This window comes from Eumetopias jubatus, unplaced genomic scaffold, assembly GCF_037043125.1.
Source record: "Eumetopias jubatus isolate StellerSeaLion01/CBP00866 unplaced genomic scaffold, mEumJub1_p1.0 scaffold_5, whole genome shotgun sequence".
Taxonomy (NCBI): domain Eukaryota; kingdom Metazoa; phylum Chordata; class Mammalia; order Carnivora; family Otariidae; genus Eumetopias; species Eumetopias jubatus.
Window position 1 is genome coordinate 21,780,757 of NW_028274811.1, and position 17,002 is coordinate 21,797,758.

At 42.6% G+C, this 17,002-nt stretch overlaps 1 protein-coding gene across 1 annotated transcript in view; it reads left to right on the plus strand.

Annotated features, from left to right (window-relative positions):
• Positions 1-14,085, plus strand: part of MEGF10 (multiple EGF like domains 10) — a 119,424-nt gene extending 105,339 nt beyond the window's left edge. Inside the window, exons 18-24 of the mRNA XM_028103669.2 lie at positions 1,334-1,462; positions 3,736-3,972; positions 5,464-5,591; positions 6,901-7,024; positions 11,598-11,642; positions 12,433-12,639; positions 13,904-14,085. Coding sequence (XP_027959470.2) covers positions 1,334-1,462; positions 3,736-3,972; positions 5,464-5,591; positions 6,901-7,024; positions 11,598-11,642; positions 12,433-12,639; positions 13,904-14,085 — 1,052 coding nt within the window. The remainder of the gene's footprint in view (positions 1-1,333; positions 1,463-3,735; positions 3,973-5,463; positions 5,592-6,900; positions 7,025-11,597; positions 11,643-12,432; positions 12,640-13,903) is intronic.
• The last annotated feature ends 2,917 nt before the right edge of the window (positions 14,086-17,002 follow it).

The following is a 17,002-nucleotide window of genomic DNA, read 5'->3' on the forward strand; positions in this document are numbered from 1 at the left end:
CAGATGGCAGGAAAGGGGCAGGACCTTTCTTGCTTATCAGAGGGGGCGCTCCTGGGAAGGATGCAGCAAAGATTATATGGCTGTAGGAGCAATGTGGCCTGGAAAGGTGAATCAGCAGAGCAGGACCTTGGCAATAAACGATCACCCTCTTCTCCACCCCAGCAGCACCTCACAGCACCTCTAGACAGCTAGGTGGTCTTGGTTTTGTGTGCTGAGCTCTCGAAATATTTTTGCATACGTTCCTATCTAGTACACAACAGGACTGACCTCCAGGAATCCGCCTGGACGGAGATGACCCAATTTGAGTTTTGTACTGGTATTCATTTCATCCTGAAACCCATACTGAGTCATACAATTGCCTGCACATCCCTTGTGTATGTAAATATTGTGCATCTGTGTATATAAATGTCTAAACATATGTGCACATACATGTATGCATAGAAACCAGAACAAACTCTAAACTGACTTTCCCTTGGAGGCCAGACCGGTTATGGTCTTATTAAATAAAAGCTGCTTAAGTCCTTCCCTGATTACTTTGAACATCAAATCAAAATGCTCCTATTTTTGTAGACCCCTCCTGATGCTCATTTGTAAACAGAAACACTGGGTTTGACAGAGAACTCCAATAATAATAGCACACTGCCCCCTGCTGCCCACTTTGCAGAAAACATCAGTATTTGGGGATGATTTTTGGATTTGACATGCCTATGCTCTTCTTTGAAACCCACACCCAGCTCTTATGAAGAGTGCATCATAAAAATCTCTCCATTTTAGTCTCTCAGGCTTCAACCTGCTCCTCCCAATTTTGAGCCATTCTATGGTAAATGAAGTTCTCACCTAGAACATTAACAAAACATGCACCTCCCTTGTCCCCTGCTCCCAGCTAATCCAAGTCAGAATGTGCCGGTAGGAGGATCACTGAGCCTTCAGTACAATGCTCATGTTCTCAAGGATGCGGCTCTGGTTTATACTTTTCAGTCTTCTGTCCCACCGTTTTGCCTGGTGGGCTCATCTCAGATTGCCCTTGCCGATGATCCTCATCCGTCCCATTGGGTTCTACAGACTCTCTACTTACCCCTCAGGGAAGTGGGTGCATAAAAGCTGAAGGAGTCAGGAGCTGTGGCCAGGAGCTCAGTCTCTGGCCCTGTGCCTGGGAGCCCACCAACGAGTCGGGGAATTCTGGCCAGCTCTAGGACTCCCTGAATGCTTCTGCCTGCACAAGGATGCCGTGGAAGGCCTGCCCTCTAGACACACCGGGTCAAATAGTAAGAGACGGCCTCGCCCAGCTACCCAAGGCTGGCGAGCTTACATTGGACTTTCATCTCCTTCACAGAGTGCCCTGCAGGAACGTATGGCTATGGCTGTCGCCAGATATGTGACTGTCTGAACAACTCCACCTGTGACCACATCACCGGCACCTGTTACTGCAGCCCAGGCTGGAAGGGGGCACGATGTGATCAAGGTAAGGACACGAATGCCTCGCACTGTGTAACCGCCACGTACCAGCCAACATTAAGTATTTGCACCTACAGTATCTGATGTAATCCTCCTCAGGACACTGCAAGGTACAGCTGGTTATTTAATTGCCAGAAGGATGCCTTCTCATTGCTGTCCTTTGGGTGAGGAAATGAAAGCTCAGAGAGGCTGAGTGATTTGCCCAAGGTTGCACAGCTAATATGGAGTACATAGCTGTGTGTAGGTCAGGGCTTAGATGCCAGGTTTGTCCGATTCCAAAGCTCATGAGCTCTCCAATGTGCCTAAACATGTTTTCACCTTTATTGAGGTATAACTAACCTATAAAAAGCAACACGTGTATGCTGGTGTGCTACAGATAGACACACACACACACACACACACACACACACACATACATATATATACAACACGTACAACGTAAAGTGTACAACCTGATAAAATGTGACATTTATACCCATGAAACCCCAACCACAATAAAGATAGGGAATGCAGCCATCACTCCCAAATGGTACCTCATACCCTTCCCTGCCACCACTGCCCCCTAGGCCCCAGGCAACCACTGATCTAGTTTCTGTCAATCCGGATGAGTTTGTATTGCTTAGGATTTCATGTAAATAGAATCACACTGTGCTCTCTTTGGTCTGGTTTTGTTTGCTCAGCATAATCATTTTGAGACTGAACCGTATTGTTGTATATATCAATGGTTCAGTTCTTTTTATTGCTGGGTAGTATTCCATTGCATGGGTATATCATAATTTGTTTACTTATTTACCTCTAGATGGACATTTGGATTGTTTCCAGTTTGGGGCTATTATAGATAAAGCTCATATGAAGAATAGTGTATCAAGTCTTTATATGGAGATATACTGCCATCTGTCTTGGGTAAATTTATAGGTGTAGAATGATTGGCTCGTCTGGTTAGGTATATGCTTAACTTTTTAAAAAACTTGTGCCCATGGTTTTTAACTAGGGTGTGCATCAAAATAACCTGAGAATAGTTGTCTTATACATAATCCTACATGGGCAATTCTGATTCTGGGGTGGATGGGGCCTTTGAGAAAGTTCTTCTGATGGTTCTGGAGCATGGCTCCCAGAGAGCTCCTGGTGTGTGGGGCTTTCCTCAGGAGGTAACACTCACACAGGCTCTAGGGGCTTTAGAAAATTCATATAATGTTGTAGGTGCCATCACCTTAAAGTGTGCACTATAGAGGCATACCTAGTTCATTTCCTTTCGTTAAGTAACTTCTACATTCTCGTGATTTGTATTTGTCCTGACAATAGGATGTTATATTCCACAATCACATCATTATGACACACGCCTTGTGATCACACAGCACTGGGCTCCATGCTCTGTGTTTCGGAGCAGGCTGTCTAATAAGGAAGTCTAACCCTCAGAATCATAAAGTCACAGGGACGTTTGAGCTGGAAGCACCTGGTTGGAGGCCAGTTTCCTCCCTTATAGATAGATGGTGAAACTCCAGGCTAAGTGCTTAAAGGAAAATTCAGGATCTCTGGGTCAATTTTTTTAGGCACCCAGTTTCTTGACTCACAGTTCATATCTTTCCTGTCCTCATTGGATGGAATGCGAGAAAGAATTATGTAAAGCTACAGTTTAAATGTTAATGAGTAAGCTTTTTGGGTGATCTTGTCAGGTGTTGCTAGGACAGACCTTTCTGTCATAGAAAATAACTGCATAGAGCAATATCTCCCAGGGTAAAAAGCCCACTAAAATTAGGATAAGGCAGCCCCATCTCATCTTGGACCAGATTTACAATGGAGTTATCCTTGCTTGGAAGGACAATTACTCTTAGAAATGCTAAAGATAGACATAAAATTAAGTTAAGCAGTTGAGGCATTTAGAAGTTAGCCCTTCATAAGCTTACTACTGCTTAATAAATAAAGCATGGTAAAAACTAGATAAATCATTACCTCCGATGAATTCCTGGTCTGGTCTAAGTGTTTATTTAGTGTTTTCATGCGAGAAGCTCCCAAACCCTACCATGAAGTCTTTGGGTTCAGGAAATCCAGTCCCATTTTTGAGGCTTGGAGCAGCCTTTTTCTGGACACAGATGAGCCAACAACATCCGCAAATGAAGAATGTTTGTTTTTCCTTCCTGCAGTTTCTAAAAGTTTCCAAATTAACCTTTCATGAACTGAAAATATCCCAGCAGGAACCCAGTGGGAGAATTTCGTAAATAGAGTTCAGACGTTTACCCGGCACCCTGTTGTCCTTACTCAGATCTCTTCTCCCTTTGCTAGCCGGTGTCATCATAGTTGGAAATCTCAACAGCTTGAGCAGGACCAGTACGGCCCTCCCGGCTGATTCCTACCAGATCGGCGCGATCGTGGGCATCATCATTCTTGTGCTGGTGGTTCTCTTCCTGCTGGCCTTGTTCATTATTTATAGACAAAAGCAGAAGGGAAAGGAATCGAGCATGCCAGCAGTAACATACACCCCTGCTCTGAGGGTCATGAATGCAGACTATGCCATTTCAGGTAAGACTGCTCCCTAGAGCCATCTTACTCCTAGAGAAGGAAGGTTTCATCCTGGTTCTTTGAAACTGGGGCTTGTGGCTGGGCTGTCCGTTGTTGCTATCCATTAGCCTTGAGGAAAATTTTATGTTTGGAAAAGATACATTGTTATGGATGTGCTTTATAGGTCAATGGTAGCAAAATCATCACTGTTGTCTTCCATGAGGGTTTTTTTCTTTTTTAAAGATTTTTATTTTTCAACACACAGAGAGAGAGAGAGCGAGAGAGAGGGAACACAAGCAGGGGGAGTGGGAGAGGGAGAAGCAGACTCCCCACTGAGCAGGGAGCCCGATGTGGGACTCGATCCCAGGACGCTGGGATCATGACCTGAGCCGAAGGCAGACGCTTAACCACTGAGCCACCCAGGCGCTGCTTCCATGAGGGTTTTTAAATTGGATTCATTATGAGGTTGCTTTAGACTTGGGGAATTTCAGCCTGGGGGAAGATTTGCTGGGCACCGAAGCTTTTGTCATATGTCGGGGACTGGGAGCGGGGAGGAGGAGGCACCCATAAGTGTGGTAAGGTCATGGTGCAGATCAGGGACGAGAACCAGGTCTTCTGTCTCTGGCCTTGGGCTCTTAACAGAGTGCCTTCTAACCTGCCCCTGGGCCCATACAAATCATTAAGCGCAAAGTTATGGAAGAAGCAGTTTTGTCGTATTAGCAAGAACCAAAGCTGTTCTTTAAGAAAACTCTTTAAAATCTTTCTGTCACATGTCCCCAGAAATGTAAATTTTTAAGCGACATGCTCCTTCATCAGAGGAAGTAACCATTTAGGGGGGCTTGGGTGGCTCAGTCGGTTTAAGCGTCCGACTCCTGATTTCGGCTCAGGTTGTGATCTCAGGGTTTTGAGATCGAGCCCCACATCAGGTTCTACATTGGAGCATGGAGTCTGCTTAAGATTCTCTCTGCGCCTCCCCACCCCCCCCCCCACACACACACATGCTCACTCCCTCCAAAAGAAGAAGAAGAAGGAGTAGAAGAAGAAGAAACTACTTAAACTAAGGAATTTGTACACAGTGTTTATTATTTTGGGCAATTACTGGAGGATTTCAGATGGGTTACATGTTTATAAATACACAGATTCTAGGGGAATACTTAAAGCAGCTGATTTGCTTAATAATGTGTTTCTAGCACAGAATATTATGGTGAGAGCTTAAGTGTCTAAAAAAAAAAAAAGAGGCAGGTTATGGCAGAAGTAGCTTCAAAGTGATGGCTTCCCAGGTGTATGAGCCCCAGAGCAAAGAGGACACTTGCAGTTTTCTAGGAGGCAGGTAGGGAGGCAGACACCTGCTGCTCCTAGAAGCTTTGTTGAGTATGCTGGGCAGGAGCGGACTCTGCCCAGCCTGTGATATGGAAGCGGTACAGACATTTGTTCTGGTTATTTGGCTTCCCTTTTATCCATGCAGACTTAGGGGAGCCTGTCGCCTTCACCGTTTCCTTCTTTTCTTTACAGAAACCCTTCCCCACAGCAACGGGGGAAGTGCGAACAGCCATTACTTCACCAACCCCAGTTATCACACGCTCACCCAGTGTGCCACATCCCCTCATGTCAACAACAGGGGCAGGATGACCATCGCCAAGGTGAGAGGAAGCGACTCCCAGGCCCTGCAGGTGCGCAGGGGAGAGAGCCAACAGGAAGGAGCATGCAGGGAGAGCTGCTGTGGGCCGGATGCGGCTCTCGGCCCTTTATATCTCTTATCTTGCTGACTGCGTATTAGAATCTCAAGTTCACTGGTGAAAAACCCGCGCAATGGGGAGCGTCATTCACTTCAAAACAGAGCTGCCCAGTTCGTGAGGGAGGCGGTTGCGGTCCGAGTCACAGTCTCCTTGTCTCCAATTTGCACTGGTGCCGGCGTAGTTCTTTGGAAAAATGTTTCTAATTACTGCCTGAGGTTTTTTAAAATGATGTCTCAGAGCCAACCTTAGCAGACTCCATCCCGGGTCTTTTCCTTTGTCTTTTCTGACCACCTGACTTCTAGTGCCCTCTTGGGCCCACCTGTCCTTTCCTCCCAAAAACAAACTCCATGTGAGGTTTAGGTTGAACTACACTTTGTGTAGGTCAAAAGTGATCAAACAGAACCTATGTGCCAAGCATTTCTAACCAGTCTGCAAATATAAATTCATCTAACCTTCACACTGATCCTGTGACTCAAGAGTGATTGTTATCCTCGTTTTATAGGCACCCAGAGAGGGTGGGCACCCAGGGATACTCCTCCCATACCACTCACCTTACCCCCCCGTCTCCTCGAGAATCCTCGGAAATCCCAAGCATTTCTTCCGATGGTCCCAAATTATATATTTCCAATCTCCATTGTCTCATTCTAGCTCTCTGCTAGAAGAAGACCAAGCTAATCAAATTAATTCCATTGCAATTAAGCTAATGCAGCTGGATTTTAATTATAGTGCCTAATAGTTAAATAGCACTTCCCATGCCCTAAAGACTTTCGTGTCCATCATTGCGTTTGTTCTCCTACATATTCAGGGAAGGAGGCAAAGTACATAATCTTACCCTCACGTTTATTGCTAAGAAAACTGCTCAGAGTCACTGGTGACTCATAAAAAAATCATACAGTGTTTGACAGGAGAGCTCAAACCAAGAGTTTAACTTTTTTTAATTCAAAGTTCCACGTACGTTAACTCAAGTAAAGTTGAATGGGCACAGAGCAACTAAGCAAAATGAAGAATTTGAGGCAGTAGGGGAATCGTTGGGGCCAAGGGACATGTATTCCTGCTGCCCTTTAAGGCCCATCCGATAGTCACCTCTGCCCCCCCCCCCCCCCGCATGGCCTCGTTGAAGAACCAGCCCTTGATCCATGCTACGGACAAGCTTTCCCACATCTGTAACACTGTGTTCTCTTTTTACATCTTTGACGGTTTATATTCTTAACAGTCGAAGAACAATCAGCTGTTTGCGAATCTGAAAAATGTGAATCCTGGGAAGAGAGGCCCAGTGGCAGACTGCACAGGCACACTGCCGGCGGACTGGAAACATGGTGGCTACCTCAACGAGCTTGGCAAGTTCTTTCCCAACATCCGTCTTCAACAAGCTCCCTTATCTTGTAGCCCCCTCAGATAGTCATAGATTTATGATGTGCCAAAGCGATCTATTGGAAATATGCATGAAAAAAACCAGAATGATAGAATTATACCTAATGTCTATATGGGGCTTATTACTGTCCTACTTGCTTTATTCATCCAACAAACATTTATTAAGGTCCTAGGGTGTGCCAGGAATTGATAAAAAGAGACGAGAATCTCTGCCTGCTTGTAGCTCCCATTCTAACTCTACAAATATTAATTTACACGATTCTCACAAGTACTCTGATAAGTAGGTACTGTAATTATCATCATCATGATGTCCATGTAACAGTTGAGAAACTGAGTCACAAAGAGGGTAAGTCTCTTGAGAAAAGTCTCAAAGCCTATTAAATGGTAGAGCCGGGATCTGAATCCTGTCAGGGTGGTACCAGGGTGTGCATTCCCCTTTGCTCTCTTTTAATACGGGCACCCATACTTGAGGGCCCCTTCCCTGAAGATATTAACAGGAAGATAGTAAGTCGGGGCTTCTCGAACATTTTGGAATCAGGACCCCTTCACACTCTTGAAAGTTATCAGGAATCCTGAAGAGCTTCTTTCATTATGTGTTATACCTATTGATACCATGTTACAAATTAAAACCGAGACCATTTGAAATAGTTATCTATTGCTTTGTTTATAATAACAGTAATCTAGTATCATGATAACGTAAAACACATTTTTATGAAAAAAATAACTACATTTTCTAAAACAAAAACAAATTAGTGAAAAGAGTGGCACTGTTTTACATTTGTTGGATCTCTTTAACATCTGGCTTCAGAGAAGATGGATTCTCATATCTGCTTCTCCATTCAGTCATTGGTGATCCCACACTTGGTGCAGCTCTGAGACAACCACCATGCACTTGAGCGAGAACAAGAGTGAAAGAGACAAGTAATGTCATTGTATTATTAGGAGAATAATTTTGATCTCGTGGCCCTCCTGAAAAGGGGGCAGGACCTCCTGGACCAGCCTTAAAGAGCTGCTGTGGTACCCCACTAAGTGAACTGTGCCATCACCACGCAGTTGCCCCTGATTTCAGGGAGGCACTTGATGATGCCGTAACTGATATGTGCATTACCTTATGGGTAGCAAACCCTTTCATTTGCATTTATTTGATGGTAGGGTGGCTGGGAAACCCATTTAAATTTGAATTTCAGATAAGCAACAAATATTTTTAGTATAAATATATCCCAAAGTTGCATGGGGCATACTTACCCTAAAAATTATTTGTTGTTTCTCTGAAATTCAAATTGAAATTTCCTTCCTTTGTTTTTATTTGGTGAATCTGACAACCCTACTGGGTGGACCCTTCCATGAATCTTGGTTTTTTAAAGTAATAAACTGGGAAGCACAGAGAGGTTGCCCAGGATTTCATGGAAGGAATAGGGTAAAATCGGGTCTCAAAGTTTGTCTTCCAACTACTCCTCCCCTGATCTTTCTGGGAATACCATATATGCCGAATCACCCGAGCCAGATGTAGGAACTAATCCTTATGGGCTCTGGAATCCCCTATTACTATAGAAATGCAAATGTTAAAGTAGGAAAATGAATACAAATTCTTAACTTCTATCTGCATTCTATATCCACATTATCAAATAGCTGTGCACTTCTGAACACAGTCAAATTATTTAGATACCAGATTCACAGTATACTTATAGGTCAAATCATTTAACATCAGAGATTTTTTTTTTAAGTCTACATTACATTAGTAATGTAGCTCCAAGAAATACATGAATTGATATTAGTAAAGCACTACCTGGGGTGCCTGGGTGGCTCAGTTGGTTGGGCGACTGCCTTCGGCTCAGGTCATGATCCTGGGGTCCCGGGATTGAGTCCCGCTTCGGGCTCCCTGCTGAGCAGGGAGTCTGCTTCTCCCTCTGACCCTCCCCCCTCTCATGTACTCTCTCTGTCTCATTCTCTCTCTCAAATAAATAAATAAATTATTTAAAAAAAAAAAAAAGCACTACCTGGCACTAATGAGAACAAAGTTCTCCTCTTCCACCTTCACCTGCTACACTTGGTCGAGACTCTAGAACACAGTCATGGCAGTGGTCACATATAAACTTCTCTGCTTTTTGTCTCAGTAAGAACCACCAGACTGATTGTTGAGAATGTAAAATCTTCATTGGAAATTCTGGGTCTCCTTCATGTGTTTCCATCCAAGAGCAATTCTGCATGTAATGTCCCCTTACATTTGTTGCCCAGAAAGTCTTCCTTTACAAAGGACACACTATGGATGTCTAAGTCCTTGGAATATCCCAGCCAGTAAGAGTGTTTCTGTCTACCACACTATGGATAAGGCACACTATGGATGCTGAAATGTGTAGGTGTTTGACATGATGGCAAAGTTGTTGGGATGTTCTGAAAGAGCTCTGAACCTGACACAAAAGCCCTAAGGTTGATTTCTGGTTCTGTTCTATGACACCGGGCTCATCAACCCGGTGTCATAGAAAGAGCTCTGAACCTGACACAAAAGCCCTAAGGTTGATTTCTGGTTCTGTTCTATGACACCGGGCTCATCAACCCCACGAAGTGGATCAGTTCATTTGTGAAACAGAGACAGTGATCATGTTGTGACTCATTGTACGAATTAGATTAAGCCAAGCATTTGAAAGCATCTACCCAGGGACTGGAACATATGGGAGTTTATATGAGGAAAACCGCCTGCTCCCTCATTAAAACAGCCCACAGAGAAAACCTGGCAGGGGTACTGGTATGACAGTGCCACTCTTGTTCCCTAATTTACTCTCCACCTCAGGCTGCTCCTCTCCTTAGCCTCTTGGGGAATGCTAGCCGTTGCACAGTTAAGACCAAGACAGACAATTAACAAGATTTTGCTACAGTTTGGAGACAGCTGAGTGAATCTGGCAGAGTAGCAAAGACAGAGTTCCCTGATAGGGAGCTCTCAGAGCCCCCAGGTCCTACCCACCTTCATGTGGTCCCTTTACAAAGTCTGGGAATCCCTAAGACTACCCTCAGGATCCAAAATTCCACAGAAAGACTCATAGAACTCACTGCAAGCTGTCATACTCATGGTTAGAGTTTATCACAGCCAAAGGATGCAGAGGAAAATCAGCCAAGGGAAGAGACACAGTGGGCAGAGTCAAGGGAAGTTCCAAGCCAGAAACTTCCAGTTGTCCTTTTCCAGTAGAATCATGGAAAGTGCTACCTTTTACTGGTTATAGTATATGACAAGACGCATGAAGTATTACCAGCCAAGGAAGCTGGCTTCAGCCTTGGTGTCTAGAGTTTTTATGAGAGTTTGGTTAGGTCAACATGGTTGACCACCCGAGTGGTTGACCTTTCAACCGGCCCATCTGGAGATGGAGCTGACACTAAGTGGCCCAAACCCCCTCTCATAAATCACTTTGTTACATTATCCAATGTAACCCTAGGCCCCAGGTAAACAAAAACACTCTTACTGGGTGGGATATTCCAAGGACTTAGAGATCACCTCCCAGGAACTAAGGGCAAGGGCCAGACCGCACTTTGATTAGGTTAATTCACTATTTATCCTTATCATGCCTCCCTGCATAACAGGGCACCTTTCCCACCAGCTGGGAGCTTGGCTAGACTTCACAGTGCAGACCCAAGACAGGAAAACATTCTCAGAGAAAGGAGGACATTCCTATTTCCTGTCCCACGATATTAGACACACCCTCTCCCTTTAAGGGATGCTCCCTCTTCCTTCACAAAAGTGTGTCCCCCAGGACATCCTAACTTGAGTCTACTATCACTCTAAGGGGCACATGCACAGTGGCAGGTGATCGTCTCCTTACCATTCTCCTACTTATTGAATCAAATATTCAATATTTTACAATAAAGTCATTACTTTACTCTCTGTTTCTAATGTAAGTCTATAACATTCCATTTAAAAGATCATGGAAGAGGCCTTGGAATGCTTGCATGTAGACTGGAGCTGGGGTCGTAGGACACATTTAGTGTTACAGTCACTGAAACACCATTCATTTATACAGCACCTCAAAGTTTACCATGCCTTTTCGTGCGCTCTAGTTCACTTAAGGATCACACCAGCCCTGTAAAGTTTGGAAGGCAGGTTTTGTCTTCTTCATTTTAGAGATAAGAAAATTGACCCAGAGAGAGTTGAACATCTTGCCCAAAGTCATGTGCTGAGCGAGTGATGAAATCGAAGTCCTTTGTCTCAGTTCTAGTCCTGGCTATGTCCTTTCCACAGTGGGACCTTGAATCAAGTGTACCAATTCATCCATGCCTTGTTTTCTACCTGTACTGATCAGCCTTTCCCAAAGTCACTGTAAATGAGCAGGAGGATGATCAGAATGATATATATATGTACTTTAAATTCTAAGTGCTGAAGACATCAAGCATGAGCGACCTGGTGCAAAGGTTTGAAAAGCAACAGGCTTGGTTATTCCCTGCAGTGGGGAGATAGTGGGTGCCCAAACCATCCTCCTCCATGACCTTGGAATATTAGATGGGTTTTCTCTTGTTTCCAGATCTCACTAGGGATTTTTTTCTTCTTTATCACAGGAGCTTTTGGACTTGACAGAAGTTATATGGGAAAATCCTTGAAAGGTATGGTGTAAATTTAAGGAAGAAATACATCTATCAGAACCATAATTTTAAAAACAATTTATTCAGAAATAATTGGCTAAACAAGCAAGAGTGGCAGTGTAGAGAAAATGTACAGTTGTTCGTGTGGTTAATTACCCCACCAAACACACAAACATGTTTGACTGAGGTCAAGAGCGTGACCATAGGTGCATGGTGTTAGAGCATAAGTCTAGGGGAACAAAGATTTCTGTTTGCTGGGGAAACACTCATATTTCTTTGAAAAGATGTAGGACTTACGGAGAGAGAGAAATATACACACACACAAAAGGAAATAGCAGGAGAACAAGAGCTCAGCATGGTTACATGAATAACTTCACGTGCCCAGTCCTGAGGTTTTACAAGGAAATCTCACATCACAAAAGCCTCCCTCAGCACCATGATAGAACTTTCTTGTGCTCCCAGGGGTATCCACAGGTGGTTTCTTGACTGAAACCTCTGAGAATTCAGAGACTATTAGTAAATTGGAATGGAATTAATTTTGTGTGTGAAACGAAATCAAAATGAAATCAAATCCACAATGTTCACATTGATACTCACCTGAGAGGGGAGCTAAAATTACTTTAAGATGGGTAATTTTATAGCAGATTCTCTCCAAAATAAGTGGAAATGTATGGTGTTGTTGTCGGTATATGTAATTATAGAAATCTAGCTACAAAGAGAAAGAAGTAACCTGTCCGAGTAAATTACCCCCAAGAAAAAAATTAATGTCCATAAAATAGCATTTGCTTTTCTCCCCCATCTCTCTTTACAGATTTGGGCAAGAATTCCGAATATAATTCAAGTAACTGTTCCCTAAGCAGTTCTGAAAACCCATATGCCACTATTAAAGACCCACCTGTACTTATCCCGAAAAACTCAGAGTGTGGCTATGTGGAGATGAAGTCGCCAGCACGGAGAGATTCCCCCTATGCAGAGATCAATAACTCAACTTTAGCCAACAAGAATGTCTATGAAGTTGGTGAGTTCCCCTAACCAAAGGAAGAACCTAATATAGGAATTTTTTTAAACAGTTTTAAAAGTCCTTGAGTATACGATAACAGTTTGTATAAACATTATTGAAGACACAGGTCCATATTTTCAGTGCGACCTGTGTTTTCAGTGACCCTATTAATTGGTGTCAAATAAATTTTTAAGGGAAAATGGCATTTAGAAAATTTAAAGTAAATTTTCCTTATCTCTCACCTGGCCGTTCACCTTTTGTTTTGTAACCATAGTGACTATTTGAGCACACCTGTGGAATAGCATATGTCTCACATTAGCTCTTGTGTTGAGTTAGCCTAAACAAATGGTTCAAGGGCATGAAACAGGTGGTTCCATTTCCTGGTTGCATATTCATTACGTTAATATAATGCTTTTACAGGATTGAAACATTTTATTTTTAAATTTGTATGGTATGTTGCTCATATTCTTGGATGTGAATGGGATGGCAATTAATAAGAATTCAATTTAAAATTAGAATTGTTTTGATTGCCCCTTACAAATACCATTTGGGGCTGTCACTGGGTAGGTAGAGTAGGGCTACGTATTTTAATTTATTTTTCCTCTCTTCCTCAAATTTATGATTTAAACTTTAAAAAGTTCTCTATTACTTGTAAATGAAGTGGCTAATTTAACTCTAGTCACTAGTAATTAATTTATGCCACAGACATGTCACTGAAAAGATGAATAACTATTCTTAAAGAATTAAGACAGCTTTTAAAAAAAAATGGAAGGTATAGTGACCTAAGTTTATTTTTAAAAGTCAGTCACGATCCCCCTTTGAGCCATCTGGTAAACCCAACACTTTAACGTGGGCACGCAACTGCAAGCCTGGGTCCTGAGTCCTACAGTGAACTTGTTAAGTGTTTCCATGAATTGAGTTACCCTGCAAGGACCTCAGTCTTCTCACCTACGGGATAAAGGATTTGGACTAGATTACCTACAAGGTGCTTTTCAGACAATGATTCTCATCCAGGGTTTCTGTCTGGTCCCTGGATGTCTTCATCCCAACCCTACAGTCACCTTGTTGTTCAGAACGCCGTTGTGTGCATCAGCTGGTCTAACAGCCATAGAGTAGCCACCTCCATGTGATTATAAAACCATCCTTTGTTTCTTAAAATAGTGTTTCTTTACATTTTTGGAAGTGCTCCTCTTATATGTTTGAGATTCGCAAGAAATGCCATATTCTATTCTGTTTAAAATATTCCATTGCTGATAAATTAATGTGTCCCTGGTTGTCACAGAACCTACAGTGAGTGTTGTCCAAGGAATATTCAGCAATAATGGGCATCTCACCCAGGATCCATACGACCTCCCAAAGAACAGTCACATCCCTTGCCATTATGACCTGCTGCCAGTCCGAGACAGTTCCTCCTCCCCCAAGCGAGAGGACGGTGGCAGCAGCAGCAGCATCAGCAGCGAATGACACCAAAGGACGGCTCGGTAGCCGCTGGAACAGTTTCCAGAACTGCACTTCGGTTCTTCTCCATCCTCAAGTTTGCCACCTTAGGTGAATGTTAATCTACTTGGTAGGCAACTGTTGGACATGAACCAGAAAGCTCAAAGCTGAGGCTGACTGACCGTAGGTCCTCCTTATACAGGTGGCTCGGAAGGAGATATCAATGTGACTTCCTCTTCTTCTTAGTTTTAGAACTGCACTCGTGAAGCGCGACTTCCTATAAAATCTGGGCTAAAAGCATGAACATGCGGAAGTCCTTGGGAGGGAGTAATGGGGTGCGGTGGCTGTTGACAGTATGGCTTGAACGAATGCAATTTCAATATTTTCTTTCTCATTTGCATTGCAGAGCTGTACTGAGGATTGTGCAGTTTGTCATAAAATCTAGTGTGAATCACCAAGCGTGTAGAAGAGAAGGGGCATATTATCGAGTACTTATGTTTATTTTTTTTCAGCTGGACTCGGAATTATAGGGATAATATGAACCCAGGAAGAAATGTTCTGTGGAGTGGCATACCTGGAGAGACTTGGAGTAAACTCTAGAATTGGTTAGCACATTTAAATATGAAAACTTTAGACCTTTTTTAGGATGAAGAAATGAAAAATTAGAATTATTTTAGAAATAGTAGAATTATTTCAGGAATCAGTATACAGGTGTGGCCGGCAGAGGGTTGTCTTCTTCGACCCTTGGCCCACTTTTGATCCATGAGGTCATTCGGATCACTGTCCCCATCGTACATATTCACCACTTAAGGTCCATAACATATCAATAATTATTTCATAAATATGGAAATGAAATAGTTTTATTTTTGAGAGACTGGATTGAACAAGTGTATAATGATTGGAAAAGGTTGTAAATTTTAAGTGTAAGAATATGCTTCGGTTTTGTAAACCATTAGTAACACATGCTGTAATATAGAATTAGAAAGTTTTGATTAATTTTTCCCTAGAAGTGACCAGAATATTTTTGTGCATATTTGAGAAAAGGGCACTTTCCTTTTATTAATTGTTGATTTAGAGAAACTATGCTTAAGCTGGTCTTTTGCATTGCTAATATGACGTGTACCCCATTTTTCATTAATTTGTATTTCCATTTTTAAGTTGTATATTCTATGTTTTGTAGTGCTTGGATTGTTAATGAAAAAAATTATATTATATGTCCATTGTTTCTTGTATTATTGCCACTTATCTTTTTGCCTGATAAAAATGCATTGTTCTTTTTTCCTTTTGGAGGGAGGAGACATAAGTATATAAATCAAATCTATTAAAAATCGGTCATTACTTAAATAGTAAAGTAACCGTAGGTGAATGGCTTATAATTGAACTAGAGAAGCTTTTTAATATTCCAAAATGGAGCTCCTTTTGATCTGTGGGTTCTGAGTCTTGGCTAAGCCAGGGGGTTAGGGGAGTGAGGAGCTGTTGGTTATTAGCAAGTACCACAGATTGGTCTTACTGAAGACCTTCATTGGGATGATCCCACAACTGATCATCCAAACTGGGACACTTTTGAGTGTAAATGAGGGCATTATTAATATTTAACCTGCCATGGGCTTAAATCTGGACTGTCCCAAGCAAACCAGAATGGATACTCAACCTGTGCACACCTGTCACGCACTAACGTTTTTCACTTCAAGGTGGTTGTCTCGAGAATGCCAACCTGATGCAAAAAAGCCAGTTTCTCTTTGACTTACCTGAGCAAGCGGAAGGGCTGAAATGCTGCATGAGGAAGCAACTTCATGAGAGAAAACTGTGGCTGTGAATCTTTAAAGACAGGAAACCCTATGTGGTGTCTCAGTGAATCAGCTGACATATATGTATTGTGCACCCGTTCCACCGGTAGTATATATACATAAGGCATTGTCCCTGCCAGTTATCAAGTTGGGGTATCCAGTGAGTTCACATCACACACCTGCCCCCATGGTGGTGATTTGGTCAGGGAGATGATAGAACAAACCCACCTCGAACATTCACTCCTTTGGTGGTTGTTTCTTGTTGAGAACCCCATAGTTAATTCAAGGACATATGGAATTACTTGGAACACACCTTAGAAACAATTGATTCATTCCAACAGTTACCCTTTTGCTGACCCTTGGCTTAAGGGGGTGGGTAGGCATCTAATTGAGACACTTGTGGGTCACTAGCCACGAAAAGTCCTTTCTGGTAAGAAAAAAAGTCTTTTTCCTCTTCTCGTTTAAGCATCATCTCTTTACTGTTCCATGATACATTTGAGTCTCCCCATAACATCCTCGATAGAGTTAAAAAAATTTTTTTTTTCTCATTACACTACAAAAAAAACAAAACAAAACACCGAAACCCTGAAAGCTTCCTGTGCAAAGACAAGAGCATCTCAAGCAGAAAGCCTGAGCAGCAGATGTGGATTCCGAAGGGGCACTGACATCCCTCCCTGTGCATTCTCTCTGGTAGACCAGTTGCTCAGGATTCATGCTGTTCTGACACCACATTTGTATCAGAGGCGATACAGAGTTCGGCGATACAGTTGCTCACCAGAGTTCACTCAAGATTTTTCAAACACGAGAACACATATAACATTTTGGATATTGTAAAAATGACATAGTATATTTGGAGAGGTATAGTTGAGAAGCCAAAGCTTCCTAGATATTTTGATCCAGGTTTGGGTAAAGAGAGAAATTCATCTGTTGGAATTAAAAGACAAAAGGACCTGGCAAGTTTGTTTTCCGCCCCCTGAAATTTCCACCTTTGGATCCTTCCAGATATGTCTAATGTAATTTAATGGTGATGTAATTCTTTATACACCGTGACTCTATTCTCTTGACCTTTGAGCTCATTCATTGGGACGCTAAAATTAATTTCTTCCTCATATCCTACAGTGGTCAGAGCAGTGAATGAGCTTGGCAATACCAAGGAA